Source organism: Xenopus laevis, chromosome 5L, assembly GCF_017654675.1.
Source record: "Xenopus laevis strain J_2021 chromosome 5L, Xenopus_laevis_v10.1, whole genome shotgun sequence".
Lineage (NCBI taxonomy): Eukaryota > Metazoa > Chordata > Amphibia > Anura > Pipidae > Xenopus > Xenopus laevis.
The window spans coordinates 136,880,442-136,905,256 of record NC_054379.1 but is presented as its reverse complement, the minus strand read 5'-3'; the positions used below and the strand labels follow the sequence as shown (position 1 = coordinate 136,905,256).

Below are 24,815 nucleotides of genomic sequence, written 5' to 3'. Positions count from 1 at the left end.
TTATTAACACCTGCTGGCTGCTGCTACATGTTGTTCTTTGACCATCCTTGCAGCACTGCTATTTACAAACCCAGGCCTTGCCAAGACTTTATTTCCCTTCCAATATTACATTTTTTTTTTAATTTCTGGGTTTTATCTGAAATTAAGCAGTCAGTTTGAGAACCTCTTCTAGTTCCCTCTTGTATTCTCTGATCTTTTTTTATCAGCCTTTCCTGCATTTTCCATCACAGACGGATGTGGCTAGCATTTGTACCTACTAGACCTAGTTGCCCGCAGCTGACATATTGTAAGGCATATTAGATATTATGCATTGTGGGATTTGGTGGGCACATGAGCAGTGCATTATTATTCTTAGAACAGATTATCTCACTCCCGGGCACAAGATAACCAAGCTCTGTGTGTGGCAAGTGGGCAGCACTCCACACAATATGTTCTCTTATTTTTGCAGAGCTCCTTTCTTTAGATAGTGTGGGTGGACTCTTTTACATGGAAAAGTCTGAAATATTGTCTGGATCCCACAGCAGAACGTGACTATCCCATCTGCTGTCTTGCTTTGAAGCCGGCCTAATATTTTTGTGATTTCTTGTGTTTTGCTCTTTGATGAATAAATACTGGGGGCCACATAAAGTTATAATCTTCAACTTGTGACAAATTATGTGTGCTACCATAGTATTACAGAAGACACAATAGAAGTCAGCTGTCTATCTTTTATTGCATTGGCAGTATTTTATCACATACAGGTACGGGATCCATTATCCAGAAAACAGTGTCGGCCTGGGACACCAGGGGCCCACCAAAAACCCTTAGACCAGGGGCCCACCCAAAAACCTTTAGACCAGGGGCCCACCCTAAATATGATTTTCTTCCTCGCTTCACTCAACCTCTATTCTCCTATTCTTTTTTCTTTACATACTATAACCTATCCATCTATTTAGCCTCTTTATTCTCATAGAAATAGGCAATGACCATGAAATAGGCCAAATGTTTAAAAGCAGGAGATCCCACTTGATACCTGGGCCCACCAGGAGTTTTCCTGGTATCCCAGTGGGCCAGTCCGACACTGCCAGAAACTCATAATAAGGTTTGTGGCTTTTGAATATGTGAGTTTTTGAAGAATTATTAGGGGGCTACCAACCCTTCATGCTCCCCGTTATTTGGCTGGACTCAACAGTTGATTCATAAAGCTTTGGCTACTGTTTTGTGCTTTATGGCGATATCTGTTTCTGCTTCTGTTTGAAGTTGCCCTCGCTTGTGTTCTCTGTGGTCGTCTTGTTGATCTCTACCTGCTTTTGAGCTTGCTGCATATTGCTGCCTAGTATTGCCTCACTCTCGTATGTGTTGGTATTGGTTTTACCCAGGTTATCTTGATTAGTTCCATTGTGCCTATACTTATTTTGCTGGTGGTCTTTCTTACTGGGCTTTTGGCTTAATTGACATTCTTCAGCCTTGTTTAGACTTATATTATTGGATCACATAAGCACTCTGGGAGCCTTACATTAAAAAACATGGCAGAAGTTGAGTAGTGGTGTGCTTGCTACCTTCTTCTGGACAGCATAAGACAGGCCTACGACTGTGGTCCCAGGATTAGTGTTCTGCTACAACGTGAGTGTTGATTAACCAGCTTTTGTGGCGTTTTTCAGAAATGTCTAGAAATAGCAAGGTAAATGAGTGTGTTGGTGAGAAGTCTCTATAGAATTATCTGCGCAAACACCATAATGAATCACTTCAAGCCAACAAAAGGAATTACTGGTTGAGTGAGGAACAAGTTATTAGCATCTCTGGGGATAGCACAATTATATAGACGATGGATGTGTTAGCTCAAGACGGAAAGAACATTTTTGTTCATAGTTTTTAGACTACATTTTTTCCGTATTCACTGTTGCACAGTACAGATATGGGACATGTTATCCAGAATGGTCGGGACCTGGAGTTTTCCGGATAACAGATCTTTCTGTAATTTGGATCTTCACACCTTAAGTCTACTAGAAAATCATGTAAACATGAAATAAACCCAATAGGCAGGTTTTGCTTCCAATAAGGATTAATTGTATCTTAGTTAGGATCAAGTACAAGGTATCGTTTTATTATTACAGAGAAAACGGGATTCATTTTTAAAAATTTGGATTATTTGGATAAAATCCAGTCTATGGGAGACAGGCTTTCCCTAATTCAGTGCTTTCTGGATAGCGGGTTTCCGGATAATGGATCCCATACCTGTACTGGTTTTATGATTTTAAAGAAATTTGCAACAAAAAAAACTTGTGCCAAGCAGTGGTTTTAATGTCTGCTTTATGCACATTTAAATCTACTTAATTACACAAAATGAGGGAGATTTCCACATAAGTTATATAACTTATTATTTAGTTAGTAAACTTGCAGCCCCAATATCCCCAAAGCATGTGTGCATCCTCCCTAAAGAATTTGAAAAACCAAGCTAACCCAATGTAGTATGGCTTCTTTAGATAACTGAAATGTGTTCAAGCTTTCACATTCATGTACTGATCCACTACACTGGTCATCAGGCTGATGGGTTGGATCAGTGCAGTTTGGCCATCCACATGACTTGCAAAACTGTTCAAATATTTTGATCTGCCCATTTGTACAGGATATGGGATATATCCAACAGTTTACACGTGTTCAGCCTTTCTCATCAAGGATCCAGTAGCATTTTATAGGCAACTAGTGATGGGAGAATTTATTCAGCAGGCGCGAATTTGTGGCAAATTTGCGCGATTCGCCGCCAGCGATTAAATTCGCGAAACGCCTGCGAAAATTCCCTGAAAAAATATTTCGCCGGCGTCTAAAAGACCTCTATGAAACCACATCTGACCCATGTTTGGTAAGAGTAATAGCAGCTACTACAACATATAAGGAACAAGAAATCCACTTAAGGTGGTCAAACTTTCGCACGATATTCGGTGCGTGTATGGTGGGAAAAGAGCTGAGCGATATCGGCAGAAGACTTGGATATCAGTCGATCGTCAACATCGTCCATTGTTGGTGCTGAATCGTCAGATATGGGTAAAATTATATTGTTTCTCCCTGTATATCTGACAATTTAGCTCTACACATGTGTATTGAAACAAACAATCTTTCTTGGAAAGATCTTTTATGGCCACCTTTAGGTCTCACTAGACCAGTGGTCCCCAACCAGTAGCACATGAGCAACATGTTGCTCTCCAACCCCTTGGATGTTGCTCCAAGTGGCCTCAAAGCAGGTGTTTATTTTTGGGTTCCAGGCTTGGAGTCCTGGAGGAGAAGTTTTGGCTGCATAAAAACCAGGTGTACTGCCAAACAGAGCCTCAATGTAGGTTGACAATCCACATAGGGGCTACCAAATTGCCAATCACAGCACTTATTTTGCACTCCAAGAACATTTTTCATGCTTGCGTTGCTCCCCAACTCCTTTTACTTCTGAATGTTGTTCAAAAGGTTGGGGATCCCTGCACTAGACTCAAGCTGGTCATACTCACCCAGATTGGGTCAGGCTTTACCATTCTACCTGTCTGCACATACAGTATATGGCAATTTGCGGGACGATTTTCATAAATAATGCTGCGGTCTTGTCGGATTGCAGTTGATCTGTCCAGTTTGGATATTTAATTTGCCAGTGTACCAGGCAGGATGGACATGGGCTTCTGTTTGGTATTTTGGGGAATCAACCAGTATATGACCACTTTAAACAAGACTGGCATCACAGAAATGCTAAAATACTTACCATTGTCACTATCCATTCAGAATAAGGCACTGAGGGAGATGCATGACCAGCCACGGCATGATGTTGCCAGTCACACTCAGAAACGTCTGCTTGCTAAAGCAAATGTTTAATTCATCAATATTTGATTAGGTTGATCTTCTTTTCTCCACGGTCTCTGACCATTTTGTTGCCGGGTTTTTTCTGGCGCATTTCTCTTGAGGGGGTCTTCATTTCTACATTCCCTATTCAACTAAATGCTCTAACAAGAAGCAGGAAAACTACCACTGCTGGGACATAAACATTTATGAAGCCTAGTAAGTAGCCAAAGTCTAAAAGGAGTATGGGAAAGGCATCATTCAGAAGGCGGAAATTTTCATGATACCTCAAAGAATTATGATGCCGAGAAAATGTTCACATTTGATCATATTTTATGCTATAACAGAAATTCAGTAATATGTTACACATAATTAGTTCCAGATTATTCTCTCTGTCTTTCCTTTGTTCCGACTTCCCTGTCTGTGGACTAAAAATAAAAAAAAAGCAGCATTTTAGTAGCTAAGTGAGCATGAGAGTCATGGGGTAGCAGTTTTGTTCTCTAAAATTCCCTGGAGATGCAGTTGCCATGAAGTAATGACGAACTGAAAATGAATCATATTCTTAATTCTATTTACGTGCATACTAGTCTGTCTCACTTCTTGCATATGCAGCAGCTCTATTTTATTGCCACTTTAAATATTCCATACTAATAAAGCTCAAGACTCCAATTCCCAGAATGCCTTGCCTGTTCTGTGATTAACAGTCCTGAGAATAGAAGCGTGCAAGGCATGGTGGGACTTGTAGTCTTGGTTGTAGGCTAGCTAAATTCTAATACATTGTTTCTACACCTTCGTGCATGAACTGATACGGCCGATAATCATGTTATTAAAGGAAAACTATACCCCAAAATGAATATTTAAGCAATAGATAGTTTTTATCAAATTAAGTGGCATATTAAAGAATCTTACCAAACTGGTATAAAAAATATATTTAAGCAAATATTGTCCTTTTTACATCTCTAGCCTTGAACCACCATTTTGTGATGGTCTGTGTGCTGCTTTAGAGATCACCTGACCAGAAATACTACAACTCTAACTGTAACAGGAAGAAATGTGGAAGGAAAATGTTTTTTAATTGGCTCATGTGACCTAACATGTATGGTTTATTTGGTTTGTTTGTGTCCACAGCGAATCCTACGATCCCAGGGAACTGGACTTATTTGTTAAAATGGCAATTTTCTATTTAGGATTACCCAATGGCACATATTAATAAAAAAGTATATTATTATTTAAATGGTTTATTTACATGAAGCAGGGTTTTACATATGAGCTGTTTTATTCAATATATTTTTAAAGGAGACATACATTGTATGGGAGGTATGGTTTTCCTTTAAGCTTTTGCGACATAAAACATCTCTGGGCACAACATGCCAAGGGAGACCTCTGTTAGATATAGCCAGAAAATGGCACACAAAGCTACTATAGATTAGTAGATTAGCAATGTATGAGGTTTTCATTGGTGCATTGTACCTAGTGCTGTGCCTAGCAATTGAGATTGAGACTTTAAGACTTTTAATCACATAATTTAAATTCTGGCTCCAATTCAAGTCCAGTGTGTTCATACTAGGCCAATATTCTGTAATTATACAGGCTATAGAGGTCGGTCTGTAGTGCTTCAGATATTTTTTTAAAGAAACAGTTCTGTAAAAATAAAAACCGGGGAAATAGATAGGCTGTGCTACATAAAAAATGTTTCTTATATGGTTAGTTAGCCAAAAATGTAATGTATAAAGGCTGGAGTGACTGGATATATACCAGAACAGACCCCAACTTCCAGCTTTTCAGCTCTCTAAATCTGAGTTAGTCAGCGACTATAAGGGGAGCTACATGGGACATAACTGTTCAGTGAGTTTGCAATTGATCCTTAACACACAGCCCAGATTCAAAAGCAAATAGTTATGATCCATATGCCCCCCCCCCCCAAGGTTACTGCCTGGTACAATCAATGGAAACCAAGAGAGCTGGTTGGGTTCTGGCTATTATGTTAGACATCGTCACTCCAGTTTTTATACATTACATTCTTGAAAACTATATTAAAAACTTTTTTATTTTGCACAGCTTATCTATTTACCCAGTTTTTATTTCTACACTGAACAATTAATTTAAGAGAGCATTGTTGTGTTGGTTTGGACACTGTAGATCATAATGTTGGGGCATTTCATATATATGTCATAGAAGCTTTGCTCTGCAAGTTCCTCAAGCACTTAACCAAGAAACCACATTATGATTAACAGCTGCCAGTTTAATATGTGACTGACTAAAATTGGACTTCCTCTCTCTTTCAGGCACAAAACTAATACCTGAAGTCTCACGGAAAGGCAATGCCACGGTGCTTGTTCTCCTTCCCCATCCAGGTTCCACCAAGACATCCCATAAACAAAAGAACCTACCGGACACTGGTAGCAGGTTAACATTTTCTTCAACTCTACCTTTGGCTGCCTTATTATTCATATGTCAGTATATCTAATGGCTTTCTAATGCTGCAGCTACCTTTTAAGAATGTGTTCATAATCCTTTGAAGCCTTATTGAAGAAACAAAGGGCTGAAACAAATAGATGAATCTGGTGGTACTTGACTTTGGGTCTCTGTCGCCTTAAACTGAGATGGAAGAACTTGCAAAGAAGATAAACGTGCTGGCAGCAGTATGGACTGTAGTTGTCCACATTCAATTTGTAATATGCAAGTGAAACTTGGGACAGTTATGGTGGGAATAGACGTGTTCAAACCAGCACCTCGTCTTCTGAACCAGCAGGCCCACAGATACATGTCTTTGCACTTTAGAAGCCACTAAACCAAGCTGTGCTTCATATAATTCAATACCTCTCAACATCTAGTAAAATTTCAAACAGATGATTGTCAACTTTTTATCTTTCACCAGAAATTTGTATACTTCTCAAAGTATTTTTTTTATCCTGGGCTCGTTAGATATCTCAGTTCTTGGAAAGCCGCTGAAAGGTTAGCCTGGTTGTGAGGAAGCAAGAAAGGTCTACAGTATTGGTTCAATAACGAGAAAGGAACTGGTAGTAGATGACGCTGGTTTGCCATTAACCAAAGACAACTGGGAGACAAAACCTTCTTAAACTGAGGGTTACATTGAAAGCTAAACGTGCAGCCTTCAGAAGATGGAAACCGGCTGATGAAAGTGGAACGTGGGCTTCGCAACTGCTAGAGGGTCATGGTTAAATGTCCCTCTTGTGACTGTAACTTAAAGGGATAGCAGTCAGATTAATATAAGGTGTTAAGCCAGTTTTAACAAGAAGCAGACTTGTGATGGAGTTCAACACTTCCTTCATCAGGACAAAGGGAGACTTTTTCCCCTAAAGGTACTAAACTCCATCACAAGCCAGTCCATGGCTTGATATAATTGGCTAAATGCCTTGTGAGTGTCGTTCCTGTGGTTACTCAAGATACTGCTAGATGGTGATGCCTAGCCAGACATCCAAGAAGCAGGAGCACCTCTAAACTTTTGTATAAGCAGAGTACTTTTCTTCTATAGGCAATAACTAAAAACCTAAAATAAAAATTGATCCATTATAAAAATATTTTTTGTAATATTGCCAAACCAATACGTACATATACATTTTTTCCAAACCTGGGGACTAATTTTATGAAGTCAATCTTGTTATCTTTATTATTTGAAGGCCAATTGCCAGCTTTTTTCTTCTCAAGATTGGGTTTGGTGACAAAAAAAAATCCCTTTATATTGAATGGGTAAGGCACACATTGGTTTCAATGGGAAGCCTCTGATTTTTTTATTTTGTTGACATAAAATTGTAATTAAAAAGTGGAAAATTAAAAATGACCTATGTGCCATTTACCCTTTAGTTTTAGGGCAGGGACACACAAAGCGACTGGGGGAGATTAGTCACCCATCTCCCCATACTGCCTCCCCGCAGGCTAGAATCAAAATCTCCGGCGTGTTGGCACTTGAAATGCTTCTTTTCTGAAGTAGTCCGAAGTTGCCTCACGAGGAAACTTCGGGCGACTTCAGAAAACTAAGCACACAGCCGGCGATTCACATTCTAGCCGGTGGGGAGGCAGTTAGGGGAAATTAGTCGCCTGAAGAAGAAGATGCGATTAACTAATCTCCCCCAGTAGCTTTGTATGTTCCTGCCCTTACGGCTGTGCCCTTCTTCAGTCTGACAGCAGGGTGTCTGATGCACACAGATAAATGACTTGGCCCATAATAAAAAAAATTCACAGATATATCCAGTTTAATTCAAACGATCACACAGATATCTGTGGGACTTAGTCTTTTATAGATAAAACAGTTTTTATTTTAGGTTTAGGCCCAGCACGACATATGTGAAGAGGAAAAACATCATCAATAAAACCGCTAATGCAGCATTACTAGTAAAATGATTTTTATTTTTTACGATGCTTTATGGGAGTAGGTTCTAACACTACATTAGTGCAATTAGATCTTTATTTGTTGCCTGCAAGTGGTAGGACAGGCTATATTACTCTGTCTTCTATATATGCTCCAATGAGAAATATAAATGTAATTTAGGGAGTTCTTGTCTAATTTTTATCATATATAGGGGATAAAATCAGCACAGGTAAACAAAACATATGATTCCAGCTATCATGTGCCCTACTTGAATATATAATAGCTTAGTACTCCCATGTACAAAAAAATCCTTTATTTTCATTTGGGACAGAGCGATCCAATATGGCTGGTTATCAAGATCTCAGCTGAGTTTTGTAGAGATCCGTATTGGCATCAAAATGTCTCCCTGAGTCCAATTTAAAAAGAATAACATTTTACTGTCCATTGAAGTGCTCTCCATGGAGTTATTGTTGGGTGGGAGGATGTTGGGAAGACCCAAAATAGCAACTGGTGGGGAAATGCGATGTGCTAACCTCATGTTGCTGTGAGTGCTACTTTTTAACCAAGCCACTTTATTTATGTTAACATTTCTTACAACCACATTTACTATGTCATTTTTTTAAATTTTTTTGAGTTTACTGGAACTTAAAGGGGACGTGTCACAGCTGTAGTCATGCAGCTAAGATGTGGTGGATGTTCAATAAAACTGTTTACAAAAAGGACAGTAAAAGCCATTTGTTCTAAACACTTATTTCATATCAGCAAAGCTGGAACACTGTGTTGTGTAGATCCTGTTTTGCATTGAGTGGGGTGTGTTGAGCAGGGCAATAAATGTAGGGCAGTGTAATTTATCAAAAGCAAGTTTTTTTACTGCTGGGTCCTAATATTTATGTAAATAGGGCTGTATTATACGTGCTATCCCACAGCCCCTTCCCAGAGACTATTATCCCACAGTTACTATAGGCACCATCTCTCCCTACTATACCTGCTATCCCACAGTCACACTCCCTTCCCAGAGACTATTATCCACTGTTACTATAGGCACCATCTCTCCCTACTATACCTGCTATCCACAGTCACACTCCCTTCCCAGAGACTATTATCCACTGTTACTATAGGCACCATCTCTCCCTACTATACCTGCTATCCCACAGTCACAGTCCCTTCCCAGAGACTATTATCCACTGTTACTATAGGCACCATCTCTCCCTACTATACCTGCTATCCCTCAGTCACACTCCCTTCCCAGAGACTATTATCCCACTGCTACTATAGGCACCATCTATCCCTACTATACCTGCTATCCCAAAGTCACAATCCCTTCCCATAGACTATTATCCCACTGTTACTATAGGCACCATCTCTCCCTACTATACCTGCTATCCCACAGCCACACTCCCTTCCCAGAGACTATTATCCACTGTTACTATAGGCACCATCTCTCCCTACTATACCTGCTATCCCACAGCCACACTCCCTTCCCAGAGACTATTATCCACTGTTACTATAGGCACCATCTCTCCCTACTATACCTGCTATCCCACAGCCACACTCCCTTCCCAGAGACTATTATCCCACTGTTACTATAGGCATCATCTCTCCCCACTATACCTGCTATCCCACAGCCACACTCCCTTCCCAGAGACTATTATCCCACTGTTACTATAGACACCATCTCTCTCTACTATACCTGCTGTCCCACAGTCACAGTCCCTTCCCAGAGACTATTATCCCACTGTTACTATAGACACCATCTCTCCCTACTATACCTGCTATCCCACAGTCCCTTCCCATAGACTATTATCCCACTGCTACTATAGGCACCATCTTTCCCTACTATACCTGCTATCACACAGTCACACTCCCTTCCCAGAGACTATTATCCACTGTTACTATAGGCACCATCTCTCCCTACTATACCTGCTATCCCACAGTCACACTCCCTTCCCAGAGACTATTATCCCACTGTTACTATAGGCACCATCTCTCCCTACTATACCTGCTATCCCACAGTCACACTCCCTTCCCAGAGACTATTATCCCACTGTTACTATAGGCACCATCTCTCCCTACTATACCTGCTATCCCACAGTCACACTCCCTTCCCAGAGACTATTATCCCACTGTTACTATAGGCACCAGCTCTCCCTACTATACCTGCTATCCCACAGTCACACTCCCTTCCCAGAGACTATTATCCCACTGTTACTATAGGCACCATCTCTCTTTACTATACCTGCTATCCCACAGTCACACTCCCTTCCCAGAGACTATTATCCCACTGTTACTATAGGCACCATCTCTCCCTACTATACCTGCTATCCCACAGTCACACTCCCTTCCCAGAGACTATTATCCCACTGTTACTATAGACACCATCTCTCCCTACTATACCGGCTATCCCACAGTCACACTCCCTTCCCAGAGACTATTATCCACTGCTACTATAGGCACCATCTCTCCCTACTATACCTGCTATCCCACAGTCACACTCCCTTCCCAGAGACTATTATCCCACTGTTACTATAGGCACCAGCTCTCCCTACTATACCTGCTATCCCACAGTCACACTCCCTTCCCAGAGACTATTATCCCACTGTTACTATAGGCACCATCTCTCCCTACTATACCTGCTGTCCCACAGTCACAGTCCCTTCCCAGAGACTATTATCCCACTGCTACTATAGACACCATCCAGGGCCGGACTGGGAGTAAAAATCAGCCCTGGCAAAAAAAATCAAAGCAGCGCACACATAAATGTGTGCTGGCCTTTTACTTATACACACACATATTATATATATATATATAAATATATATATATTGAATAAGATCCCCACTCTCAGGTCTTAAAAATAATAAAAATGTATTGTTCAATCACTTATTTTTATAATTTTTAAGAACTGAGAGTGCGGATCTTATTTGCTGGATTTATTGATGCCACATTATTTTCATTATTGTGAGTGCTGGCTCTTTGGTGGACTGTATATATATATATATATACTTCCAGATGAGTATCCGCACTCCAAGGCAAATAGTTTCAGTAAAGGGAGGGGTGCACGGTAATTATGTATACACCAATTATTCTCAGACCAGCACTCCCTATCACAAATTAAACGCTTGTACTCCAAACCAGTCTTCCATTAGTGAGGGTGCAGGGTCAAAGCATTATGTATAGTTAAAAAGGACCTGCACTCCATGGAAGATCAAGGTCCTTGATAAAGGCTATAATGTGGCCCGAAACGTTGGATGCACAAGTTTGAGAAATAAAATATTGATGGTTCACTAACCATGGAGTTTGGGTCCTTTTGAACTATATATATATATATATTATATACGCATACATATTTTACTGGCTAACATGGTACAGCAACTACGTACATAAATATATATATATATATACGCATACAGAAAGGCAATGCGTGGGGAAAGTGGAAGAGTAAATTAACACTGGCAGATACAGTAGTTTGAGTAAAAATTCTATAGTTCTAACCACTATTCTCCCTGCACACAGTTTAGGTGGGGGGGGTTCAGGGCAGAGGGGGAATCTGGAAAGCAGTCAGCCACAAACTTTTTTTTTCCAAAGTGTTTTTTATTGTTTTCACACAAACATGTCATATGCATACAATAAGTAAAAACATAAACCAGCCACTAACTTACCCAGTTTTTCCAGAGCCCAGAGTGAAAGAGACAGTGGAACAGTGGGCAGGTCAAATCAATGTGAGGGTGTCTGTAGCTCTTAGGTTGTTCTGCTGTTCTGGCGCTCGTTTGCTCTCCCCTGACAAAGGAAGATCACAAGCAGGAGGCGGGCCTCAGATTGAAGACAATCGGGCAAACTTCTGTAAGTGTGCAGGAAGGAAAAGCTGCTCCTGGGTCCTAGTGGTGAGCGGTCTGCCGGCCCTGTGCTTCCCCCTCAGTCTGAGCAGCAGGGTAGTCCACAAAAATAAAATGCCTGCAGTTTACAAAAACGGGCGCAGTGTTTAATGATTGCAGTGCTGCATCAGGCAGCCGGCAGCCCATTTAAACACAGGACAGAGCAGCCCCTCGGGCATTTGCCCGAATAGGCAGGTTATCAGTCCGGGCCTGACACCATCTCTCCCTACTATACCTGCTGTTACTATAGGCACCATCTTTCCCTATTATATCTGCTATCCCACAGTCCCTTCCCATAGACTATTATCCCACTGTTACTATAGGCATCATCTCTCCCTACTATACCTGCTATCTCACAGTCACACTCCCTTCCCAGAGACTATTATCCCACTGTTACTATAGGCATCATCTCTCCCTACTATACCTGCTATCTCACAGTCACACTCCCTTCCCAGAGACTATTATTCCACTGTTACTATAGGCACCATCTCTCCCTACTATACCTGATTTCCCACAGTCACAGTCCCTTCCCAGAGACTATTATCCACTGTTACTATAGGCACCATCTCTCCCTACTATACCTGATTTCCCACAGTCACAGTCCCTTCCCAGAGACTATTATCCACTGTTACTATAGGCACCATCTCTCCCTACTATACCTGATTTCCCACAGTCAAAATCCCTTCCCATAGACTATTATCCACTGTTACTATAGGCATCATCTCTCCCTACTATACCTGTTATCCCACAGTCCCTTCCCAGAGACTATTATCCCCATTGCTACTATAGGCACTATATAAATATCAGCATGAAGAACACGGAGCACTCATGGGACTATGTACAAAACTGTTTAGGTCCTACACAGAGGACCTTTATCAAGACATCCTCTGTGTAGGACCAAAATGTTGACTTACACAATTAAAGTCTTGCACACAACATAAGTCCCATGACTGCTCCGTGTTCTTCATGCCGATATTATGTTTTGCTGCAGCACCTGGGCTTTTTTGCCTTTTTTTAGGGATGAATGCGCTGCCCTTCCGACTCTACATATATAGTGAAGGGCTCAGTTTATTTCATGTGTGTTCATATTTACAATAACTTCATTATTGGGATTGTGCAGCAACATGGGCAAACACTTCCACAAAACAATATCCTCTATCAAATATTTAGTGGCTGCACTAGACAAGACAAGATCATTTTGGGTGCCAAGAACTTGGCTGAGTACCTTTCCCCCATGCTATTATTTGTTTGTTGGTTTGCTGTTAAGCTCATATTATCATATTTCCAGCCATGTTAACAGAACAGGGCCCCACAGCAAAATGACTATTACAAAGGGCTGTACATTATATTCCATGCTGGCAATATAATAATATATTGTTCAGATTATATATGAGGTGGAACTCGATGGATTTATGTCTGTTTTAACCTCGGCTGCTGTGTTTTACCAGCTATGTCACTGCATTGTCAAGTTGGGCTCTGGTTACATGCGATGACATTCTGACGTGGTGCGGAGAGGTTTCATGGGGCTGAAGGTTGAGATATTTTTGGTAGTGTGTTAACAGCAGCACTCAGGCAGTTCTGTAAGCAAATATCACACTGGATCTATAAGGTTTCCCCTTGACAACACATTGGATGGATGGAGTCAAACCTGAGTCATATTTATGCCCCATGGAATTGAATGTACAACATCCTCTTGTCATTCTGCTCACTTGTAAAGGGGAGAAGAAATGCTCATCCTGCAATAATCTCTGGCGGCTTTAATAAATAAATACTGGTAGGTTTACTGTGCTGTATCCAATTACACACTCATGTATACAAACTCATATACTCTGCAAGCAACCCAGCAGTATCCGACCTGGTTTTAAAGAAGGTTCAAAATTGCATTTAAATCACAGAAAAAAGAACTGACCCATATAACTGCACCATCCCATCCACAGCATCCAAGTTTCTTACATGTAAAGAGATGAATAAAACGTAACTTTTAATGTAAATTTTTTAAAATTTATGTCCAGTATTCACACTAAAAAATGGGCTAACCACGGAATACTGATTTACCAGGGCAAGAGGAGTTGGTGCTTTAGGTCAGTACTAATTAGTTATGTGGTAGATACCTACTACCGACCGCAAATATGCTATATGCTGAATGCGGTCGGTAGTAGGTATCTACCACATAACTAATTAGTGTGAATACTGGACATAAATTTCAAACATTTTACATAAAAAGATATGTTTTATTTATCTCTTTACACGTAAGTAACTTGAATGCTGTGGATGGGATGGTGCAGTTACATGGGTCAGTTTTTTTTTCTGTGATTTAATATTTATTATCTGACTCTGCACACCATTTTCCTATAACTGACGGTTGGTGCTCCCCAATGTTTAACTTTCGTCAAAATTGCATTTATCCTAGTCTGATAAATTTAGGAATTACACATTATTACACTCATTTATTAATATTTATATGGTCATTATGGATGCTAAAAAATGCAAATGTGCAGCCCTCCAGGTGATACTTGATATTGTTAAAAACAACTACAGGGTAGATCTTGTACAGGTATGTGATCCATTATCTGTAAAGCTGTACAGAAAGATCCAAAAAATCCTTCTCCTATAGACACCATTTCTCTGTAATAATAAAACAGTACCTTGTAGTGATGTGTGGGTCCCTCGACCACACCTGACCCTATCCTGCCCCCACCCAACTTGAACCTGGCCCGGCCCACTCCGTCCCCTCTGTGACTTCATAAGTGGTGCAGGCTCTAGTCTATAAATTCAGGGTACAGAAGTCGGTAGTGTGAGGTGGGGAGAGCTAAAGGACCGCTCAACCCGAACCTGCCGGTGACCCGAAATTTTTTTGCGGTAGCTGACCAGTCCTGCATGTTTTCGGCTGGCCCACATATCAATAGTACCTTGTACTTGATCCAAATTAAGATATAATTAATCCTTATTGGAAGCAAAACCAGCCTATCGGGTTTATTTTATGTTTACATGATTTTCTAGTAAGGTATGAAGATCCAAATAATGGGAAGATCAGGAAAACCCCAGGTCCCAAGCATTCACGATAAAAAGTCCCACACCTGTATGTGAATGCAGGCATCAGTCTTCTTGCCTTTCCCAGAAATATCAAAATCTCAAAACAAACCAAAAATAGATGGGTTGAAGGCAGTAAGTCCCTGATTCCCTGACCATGCAGACAATCTGTGGGCACTAGTGAAGTGCGGGTCAACAAAAAGTCAACCTGCACACGACCCTAACTTGTCCGCTCCCAATCCGCACCTAAACCCACCCAGCACTTCTATTTATCAGCCCCTGCCTGACCCACCCATCTCTGATGTCAATAAAGGGGGCAGACTGGCACGCACCCATGAATAGAGTTGCCGGAAGAAGAAGCCAGTGCAGGAAGGTTGCGGGCAGGGAGAGTGGAGGGAAGAGTTCAACCTAAACCCAGCCATGAATCGCAAACTGTGGATGCCGGCTCAAACTTGTCCAACCTGCGGGTATCAGGCCGGCCCACACATCACTAATGGTCACCCAGTCGGACCACCCTAGTAAAGTGCAGGTTCTAATCCACCCATCCCCTCAATAAAATCTAATCCAGGTCCCCTGACCTGGTTAATCTGACTCCTGTGTGTCACTTTCCAAACCATGGGGGTGGCACTTCCAGTTTTGCAGTTCCTGGGTTGGAAAAAATGTAACGCTCTTGCAAGTAGGGTCAAGTAGCAGGTTGTAAATGGGGGATAAAGGGTTGCCAGGTCGGGGTCAACTTGCGGTTACAGGTTGGATACTGGTCTGCTAGACTGGACCTGTACAAGCCTCTACTTCTTGCATGTGCAGGAATCTATCAGGAAATCTGCACATGCTCAGTAGCCATTACAATAGATGACAGTGCAGCAGTCACTAGAATAGAACCCCAGTCTGGTAAGCTTTTCGGTAAATAGGAGTATCGACCCGGGATCCAAGGTTAGTGAATATATTGACCAGGTGTTGGCACTCCCACCCTAGTGCAAAAACACGTTCCTTGTCCTTGAAATATTATTGTCACTGACTGTAAAGAAGACTTTTTGTTGCTGTCACTGTCCACGTATGTTTCTTGACATATTATGTGCCTTGCCTTGTCGTTCTGGTATGTCATTTTTTCCCCCTCGCCCCTATTTTCTCTCTACTCCATGGGCTGCCCAAAAGCCACGGGTTCTGCTTTCTAAATGTTCTGCTTACAATTGTTTATAATTTTATTCTTGATGACAGTGCCCCTAAAACGAAAGAATAAATTGTTTTTTCACCAGCACATCACTTTTATATCACTTTGGAAGAAATGAGAAAAGAAACAAAAGTGTATGTTTATTATATTTTTTTTATAGCTTTCCTTTTCTTCGCTGGCTATAAAGCAATAAGTAAAGGGGAACTATCGTGAAAATGAACATTTAATATAAGCTTCATCATACTGAAATAAGACTGAAATAAGACACTTTCTAAATATAAACAATTAAATATTCTGCATCGTTTCTGAAATAATCAAGTTTATATTCACTATCCCTCTCTCAGCATCTGTTTCTCTTCATTCTGTCTTCATGCAGCAGTTGGGTGTCAGATATTCATTGACAGTTAGATCCAATATATCTTATAGGGGGCTCCTTTTGCCTGGTATAAGACACATAGTGATCACAAGGGCTGTCTTCTTGAAAAAATAGTATTGTTCCTCCAACCAGAGTAAAGACTGTATTAGAATGCACCTCCAGTGAGTAAAAACAATGTCCCTTTGATAGTTGCACTTGCACGTAGAAGCTTGTATAGGCACAAGTCCCTTTTTACTGGCTGCTGAATTGTCCTTTGCACTTGCATAGAGCTAGTACATATCACATAAAAAATGACAATATACAATGTACAAAGTGGAGGAGATGAGATACACTAGTGCACTGAATGGCTCGTAGAATGAGAGAACTGTAGCATCATTATGTCACTGGAGATATGGGAAGAAGAAGAAGAAGAAGAATTGAACCCATTGATATACGTAAGGAATTAACTTCACAAACACATTATAAATTATCTTATTGCGCTGGATTTATGTACTACGCAGACTTTATACAAGGATAATAGTTTCCAAAATATTTTAAATTACTTAACTGAAATTGTCATTGGGAGCCACTTAATCTAATAAATTGTGTGTGTGGCACCGGCAGTGGTGTAACTAATCACCAGCAGTCCCAGGTATAGGATGAGCACCTGGGCCCCCTGTCGGGCCCTCCCCCCTATGAATCATGTGCGCTGTAAAATCTCCCCCTGCCCAACCATTATCCATTATAGTGGCTCCGGTGGGTCCCAAGAGGGTGCGGACCCAGGTGCCATCGCACCCTTTGCACCCCTGGTAGTTACCCCACTGACCGGTTGCTGTAACTGTACCAGTAATAATACACTACAATCTGCAAGCTTTTTTCCCTTTGCATTGAGTTTGATTGGAGCTGTACACGGACAGAACAACACACACTCCTATTGTGCATGGATGTCATCTGAAAACCAACATTATTTGCAAGTAAGTGGATTTAAGGGCTTCCAGGCTCTTGGTAATATGCACGGCTCCCCCTCCCAGCCCACAATAATGTGCTTCCTGTGATGATCCAAACATCTGAGGCCTGGAAAAATGTTATCCTATTTGCCTGCCAGGATAACTAACAGTATTTATATATTTGTGGCTTCTTTTTTATCTTTTATGAAGTTTCATGAGCAAATGGATTTTAATATGTATATGTTGTCCAAAATGCATCAAAAAATGTCTATTATTGGTCTTCAGGAATATTTTTATAGTTTTTTTTTATGAATTAATTAATTCATTTTCATCTTATTCAGCTTTAAAATGGGGGGAGTCACTGACCCCCATCTAAAAACTGGTCTGTAAGGCTACAAATGAATTGTTTTGCTACTTTTACTTTTCAGGCCCTCTCCTATTCAGATCCCAGTCTCTTAGTTGAATCAGTGCATGGTTGTTCTCCCATTCATATTCCAGTCTCTTCTTCAAATCAGTGCGTAGTTGCTAGGGTAATTTGGACTAAAATTAAAACTGGAGAGCTGATAAATAACTTAAAAATCACAAATAAAAAATAACAACCAATTGCAAATTGTCTCAGAATGTCTACATCATACTAAAAGTAAACTCAAAGGTTACTCAAAGGTGCCTTTAAGTGCGGGCAGGGGACTTTGCAGGCGACATGAGGTGATGTTTTTGGGAAGGTTGGCAATGTCAGGGGGCAGCTATCTGTGACTGGCTGGTCGCTGCATCATTTATTTTACAGTCCTCTCCAGACTTCATAATTGGTGAATCCGGACAGGCAGTTTTTTACCCAGACAGCCCTTACAAAAACATGGAGGTCTGGGTGAAAACCAGACAGGTAGGGTTGCAACCTTTTCTGGAAAAAAATACAGACCTTTCTATATATTTATCTTTTCTCCCTATTAATAACATTGGGCTCAACCATCATTTTTACTGGCCAGGCCAGTAAAATACCGGCCAGGTTGCAATCCTACAGACAGGTGGCAACCTTAGGGGGTGCTAAAGATGCACCCAAAGATTCCTTCTCTTGGAACAAGAGGCATATGCAGATGTAGCGTAAGGGGCAGGAAGATGCAGGGAAAGGTTTGGGTGCTAAACCTACAATGGCAACATTTTGTGGGTTAGGGCTGGGCACTCACCAGTGACACTACATTTCTTATGGCACAAGCTCCTGTAGTGATTCCCTGCGCATGTTAAGACTTTTCCATACATTTCATTAGGCAATATCTTTCTTGGTACTCATGACACTATCTCTATCCTTTTTGGAGAGGATTCCTGATCCCAAGTGTCTCAACAACAAACTGCAGGATCAGTTACCCTTTACTGCACTGTTGAATGAAGAGTGTGGTGTTTATACAAATGGCCTGTAGCTGTCACTGTGCTCAGACTTACCAGTGCATCCTTCCTGGTAGCTTAAAAGTGAAAGTTACTGTTGTGTAATGCCTGCATGACTCTGCTAATAAAGCACTGTTATACTCTACTCATCCTCCGCTACCCAAAACATAACAAAGAGGCCTCTGTACAGTGAAACTGTAAAAGGGTAAGGGCTGATGCTGAATTTTTAAAGAAGATTAATATATTAAATGAGAAATGAGAATGTCGCAGAAGGCAGCAATGCACTACAGCACTGGGAATGCTTATGGTCAACAATTATGGGGTAAATATTTACATTCACTTTATATTTGGTGAAGCTTTTAGGAAATTGTTGGAGTTCTCTATTTATACCAACAGCCGTCAGATTAATGTCAGTTTATTTTTAGAAACATCTAAAAATGAAAGCTAAATCAATGGCATGTTGGTCATAACTGGGATTATGCCCACGAGTAAGAGCATTAAATGCTTGCGGGATAAACTCATCAGCCCGAACAGTCGTTTATTGGGTCGCTGGCCAAGGCACATCTGAGAGATTAAGTTTTCAATCTGTTAGGAATGTTGCTTCATTAAACGAGTGTCACACCCTATGAAGTAATGTGTTTTGTCTCTGATGTTCCCCAGCTAAGCAAGGACAGTGTTCAACGGAAAGGATATTGCCAGTGCTTTGGCTGCATAGGCGGGAGGGTATTAGTTTGAATTAGAAATCATGAAGAACTTGCTCTCATTAGCAAACTGGGACATATCAGTAATAGAAGGTCAGACAGTGACCTAGAGATTGACGGGATATCTAGGACTACAGGGGCCCCACTAGCCCTGTGTATTAAACGGGCTACCCTTCTAAAGGTTTGCGGGGTGTTGGGACCCTAAATAATTATTCTGCGTGGTTGCTTTTGCCACTGAAAAACAGGTTAACACAAAAATCTATAGGGTGGTATGCAGTGCCACCTCCATAAATCTCAGTTTTCACAAAGGCAACTGGCCCTCGGTCACCCTCCACAACACCTGTCCACCAACAACCCTAAATGTGTGTGTGAGTGCATTGACCAGAAGGGCCATGGGGTTTACTGGTGTAGGGTGGGAGCGGGAGCTGGTAGTAGTGGGGAACATGGGTGCAGGGGCAATCCTAGCCCCTCTGCCGCTTGAGGTGGCTTCCTGCTGCCACCTACCAGCTGCACATGTGAATTAGTCACTTAAAGTTACCAGGAGGGGCATTCTTCCCACCCCTGGTAACCAGTGGGGCACTGCCAACTGAGCCGAGTTTCTCAACTTGCCTCATTGGTGCAGCACCCCTTTATGGCCAGATTAATGCACAGGCTGAGGGGCCCAGTGTTACAAGGGGCTCATCTAGTTTTTTTTTATAATTACTATTTCTATTTTCTTTTAATATTTCTTTTTATTTGCATTGCTGGGTCCAGCTGGGTACAGGGGTTTAACTACAGAGGAAGCAGACCCTATGGCTGCAGGGAGGCCCAGGAGGTATGGGGGCCCCACAAGGCCCTAATTAATGAGTAATTTTAATATATAGTGATAAAGGGCAACCCTTTTGAAATAAAAAAATAACAAAAGTGGTATAAAGGGGATACCTTTATTGGCTAACTAATATAATCATAGCAAGCTTTCAGAACATTTCAATTCCTTTTTCAAGATGATTACAATGAAGCTGTGGTGTTCTCTGGTATATATACAACATTCAGCTCATAGGTCAGATGACCAACAAAAAAGAAATAAAAATCTATGTGTACAGTGTGGTCATTTACGAGGGGATCTGCAAGAGACAAGCAGATAAGGTACAAGATAATGTGGGTCAAAGATGCTGAGTATAAATTAGGGCTGAATTATTGGAGTGTAGAATCAAAGGAATTCCATATGATCTTAGTCCATATCCAGAAATGTTGGTATTTCTGACCTGGTGCAGTCCTTTCTTAGTCCACATAATTAGCCATAAATCCAAGGCCCAGGTTTAGTCCATTCTTCAGAGAATTGAAAGTGTCCATTAATGTGTATTCCCACACTTTTCTTTCATTATCTGTTTTAAAATTGCCCTTAAGAACCAAAATTCTTAAATCCTTTATGGAGTGATGAGGGCCATTGAAACAATTTCCTATTGGTGTGTCCAGTTTTTTATTGGTGATAGTGAATCGGTGGTGTGTATTTCTCTTTCTTAGGCTTTGCCCAGTCTCTCCTATACTGTATATAGTCCCCCTGTTATGCATTTAGTGCATTGTATTAAATACACCACATTGACATGGAAGTAGAACAGTTGTAGTGACCATGGATGCTGTATTCCTCTAAAGTGTCTGGAATTGGTATTTTATCTGAAGTCAGGATGTGTGGTCAGGTTTTTGAAACATGGATATGTTTCATTTTTTGTGGGTTGCAATAAGGCACTTCTTGTTATTAGTGACTTTAGGTTGGGAGGCTTTCTGAATGTTAGGAGTGGTGGGTCTGGGAATATGCTTTTGAGCCTCTCGTCCTTATGAAGTGTATCTTGTCGATCTCTGGCTATTTTTCTGAGGGTCCTTGTGGATTGTATGTGACCACTAGGGGAACCCGATTTATTTCAGATTTTTGTTTATATTGTAGAAGGTGAGTTCTGGGAATCCTGGTGGCTGCATGAATGTTTTGATCTACAATCATGGGGTTGTAGCCCCTGTTGATGAAGTCTGCTTTGAGTGTTTTGAGGTGGTGATTCCTTTCAGCTGCAGTGCCGGGCCAAGTCAGTCGGGCGCCCAAGGCAACCCGACCGACTACATTGCCCCCTTCTGAAGTGCGCGCACGCACAGGCGCGCACACGGGCAATTAACCGCAGAATCCGAACGTGCGCACGAGCAGGCGCAGAAGAGTGCGCGTCTAGGAAGGGTGCGCGTCTGTGCGCGCCTAGGATTACATCGATTGCTGCTACAGGTGGGGAAAGAAGCGGCCGAAGTAGGGGCAAGGCACAGAAGAGGTACGGTGCCTGGCGCCCCTCCACATTTTAAATATTAAATATCATTTAATACGTTAGTCCTTGTGCTCTAAACGAACTCATTGCCCATATGAATGCTTGTGCCTACGTGTATGAACTCTTCGTATGTGTGGAAAGGGAAAGTTGCCTATTTGTATGTTGGATAATTAGTACGGCTAGCAGGAAAGTGTGTTTGAATGTAGATTAACCCTTTGGCTGCTGGAGTGCTTGTTAGACTAGTAGGATCTTACCCTGAGTAACTACCATAGGAGAGAGTGTTTGATGCATTGTGTAGTGTGAATTATTACCTGTTATAGAGGGCAGGGGAATAGTCACATTAGGTTTCTATCGCCTGTTAATGATAGATGGTGGCAGCGATTGAACTTTGTGGGTGTTGGTGTGTTTTTGGGGTGTCTGATGTTAGTCTAACCTGTGTGTAAGGTGATAGAGAGACTGATTGTAACCCCTTGTAGCCAAACCCAAGAGTTAAGTGTGGTTGAGTGAGTCGCTTTTGTGACAATTGGCACGTGCCTAGGGCACATTTGCGCCCTAGGCACGTGCCTCTTCTGCCTACCCCTAGTTCCGGCCCTGTTCAACTGTGTCTGAACATATACGATTGTACCTTAAAGCTTGGCTGTAGATTATTGAGTGTTTAGTGTGGTCAGGGTGAAAGCTGTCATACATTAGATATGATGGTTTGTCAGTTGGCTTTCAATATATGGTAAATTGAATATGTGCTATTGGGGTCATACTAAACAGAAATTGGCATTGTAAACAATAAGGGCCACCCCCTGGGATCATATGATTCACGGTGAATACAAACATACCATACATGTTAGGTCACATGAGCCAATTAACAGACAGAGTTGTGTCTTTTGCTTCAACACTTCTTCCTGTTACAGTTAGAGTTGTAGTATTTCTGGTCAGGTGATCTCTGAGGCAGCACAGAGACCATCACGAAATGGTGGCTCAAGGCAAGAGATGTAAAAGGGCAAGATTTACTTAAATATATATTCCAGTTTGGTAAGATTATTTAATATGCCACTTAATATGATATAAACTGTTGCTTAAATATTTTGGGGGTAAAGTTTTCCTTTAATAAATACAGAATCTCAGCCATAAAGCATGACAGAACTGCTGTGTTGTGATAGAAAAGAAAGGGCCATAAGTATTTGTTATAACTCCCTGTGTAAGCACAAAAGCAACTGTAACTTTTTCAAAAGTTACAGCAGTGAGCATGACACAAATCCTTTATAAAACGAGAATAAATTATAGCGAGGGGTTTCTTCCACAGGCGCAGAGTCACTAACGTATGTGAAGGTTGTAATTTGGCAGTTAATGTAAGTATAGGATGTGAGTTCTGCGCACAGTGAATGGGATGGCGTGGTTCTGTGGTTCTTATGACAGAGGTAGAATGAATGTGGGCTAAGGAAAGAGCATGTAGTGTATATGTGGGTGGGTGTGCCATGCTATAATAACTGGGAATATAGTGGGACAATTGTAAGCTGATTTCATGCTCCCCAGGCAGAGTATTCATTTAAACCTCAGAAACCATTCCTTGCAGGATTAACTTTTTAAATGCTGGCCACGGTGACATGGACTGACTGTTTTCCCTATCCAAACTCAATGATGCTTGAACGCAGGCACCTCCGCATCAGCAGAGATAACAAATGCAATGTATAAATTAACAAATATCGGCATTTATACCTCTGTGTATCCCCAGTGATCCATTTGAATGGAGGGAGGCAGGAACTAAAAAACTGGGGACACTTTCTGGAATGGGGGGGAACCGCGCTGACAGCTGATTTGAAGCAGGTCCCTTCTGTTTCTATAGTGAATCTGCTCACCCCATAGTCATGTGCAGTATACACAGAATGCAGCAAATTCTTCAATCAGCTGACATAGGCTACTAACATGTAACTCCTGCAAACAGGTAATGCAAAGCTTTCACTCCATTTCTGTAGGTGTGATACCTCCATTATCAATCGCTGGTTCTCAATAGTGGCTTTGTAGCTGCTAGAAGCACCCCCAAATTGAACGAAAGATTGAATTCAATGCAGTCTAAGCTTACTGTCTCCCAACACTTTACAAAGGAAGAAGGGGGTAAAAAAAACTATCCCTGATAACTTTAAAAGAGTTGTTTACCTTTACATTAACTTTTAATATGATGCAGAGAGGGATATTCTGAGCCAATTTGTGATTGGTTTTCATTTTTTATTATTTATAGTTTTTGAGTTATTTAGCTTTTTATTCAGCAGTGCAATGTCAGCAATCCAGTTGCTAGGCCCTGATTGCCATAGCACTGGTATATGAATAGGAGAGGGCCAGAATAGAAAGATGAGTAATAAAAAGTAGCAATAACAATAAATGTGAAGCCTTAAAAAACATTTGATTTTAGAAAGCTGAAAACAATCAGAAGAAGGCAAATAATTCCTATAAAAAAAGAAAAAAAATCAAGGCCAATTGGAAGGTTGATTAGAATTAGCCATTCTATAACATACTAAATATTAATTTAAAGGTGAACTACCCCTTAGTTTGTCGCCTGGCGACTAATCTCCCTGAATCCATTGTTTTCTCCACCAGAAATTGGAAACTGCACGTGTTGATTCTTCAGTATAATAAAAGATAAAAAAAATAATAATAACAAATACCGGTAAGTATAAAAAGTTTCTGCTTGTATGTAGGTGACAATGGTATTGGACCTCTATTTGCCTGAGACAGAGCTGTGTAGAAAGCTCCGTACCTGTGCTACATGTATCTGGTACCATTTGGCTTTTCCCCTGTGGTATTTAGCCCACATTAAGGGGCATATTTATCAAGGGTCGAATTTCGAATTGAAAAAACTTCGAATTCAAAAAGACCTACCGAATTTTTTTAGGTCAAATAGGTCAGTTTTCGATCGAATAGGTTCATATTCGGCTGAATTCATATTGTACGAATCAAAGCATTCGATCAATTTCAAT

General features: G+C 41.1%; 1 protein-coding gene across 2 annotated transcripts in view; it reads left to right on the top strand.

Moving 5' to 3' along the window:
- gpc5.L (glypican 5 L homeolog) overlaps nucleotides 1–8,852 on the top strand; it is a 102,755-nt gene extending 93,903 nt beyond the window's left edge. For both annotated transcript variants that reach the window (XM_018263913.2, XM_018263914.2), the window contains one exon: nucleotides 6,078–8,852. In XM_018263913.2, coding sequence (XP_018119402.1) covers nucleotides 6,078–6,259 — 182 coding nt within the window. In that variant the 3' untranslated portion in view covers nucleotides 6,260–8,852. The remainder of the gene's footprint in view (nucleotides 1–6,077) is intronic.
- Nucleotides 8,853–24,815: the final 15,963 nt, after the last annotated feature.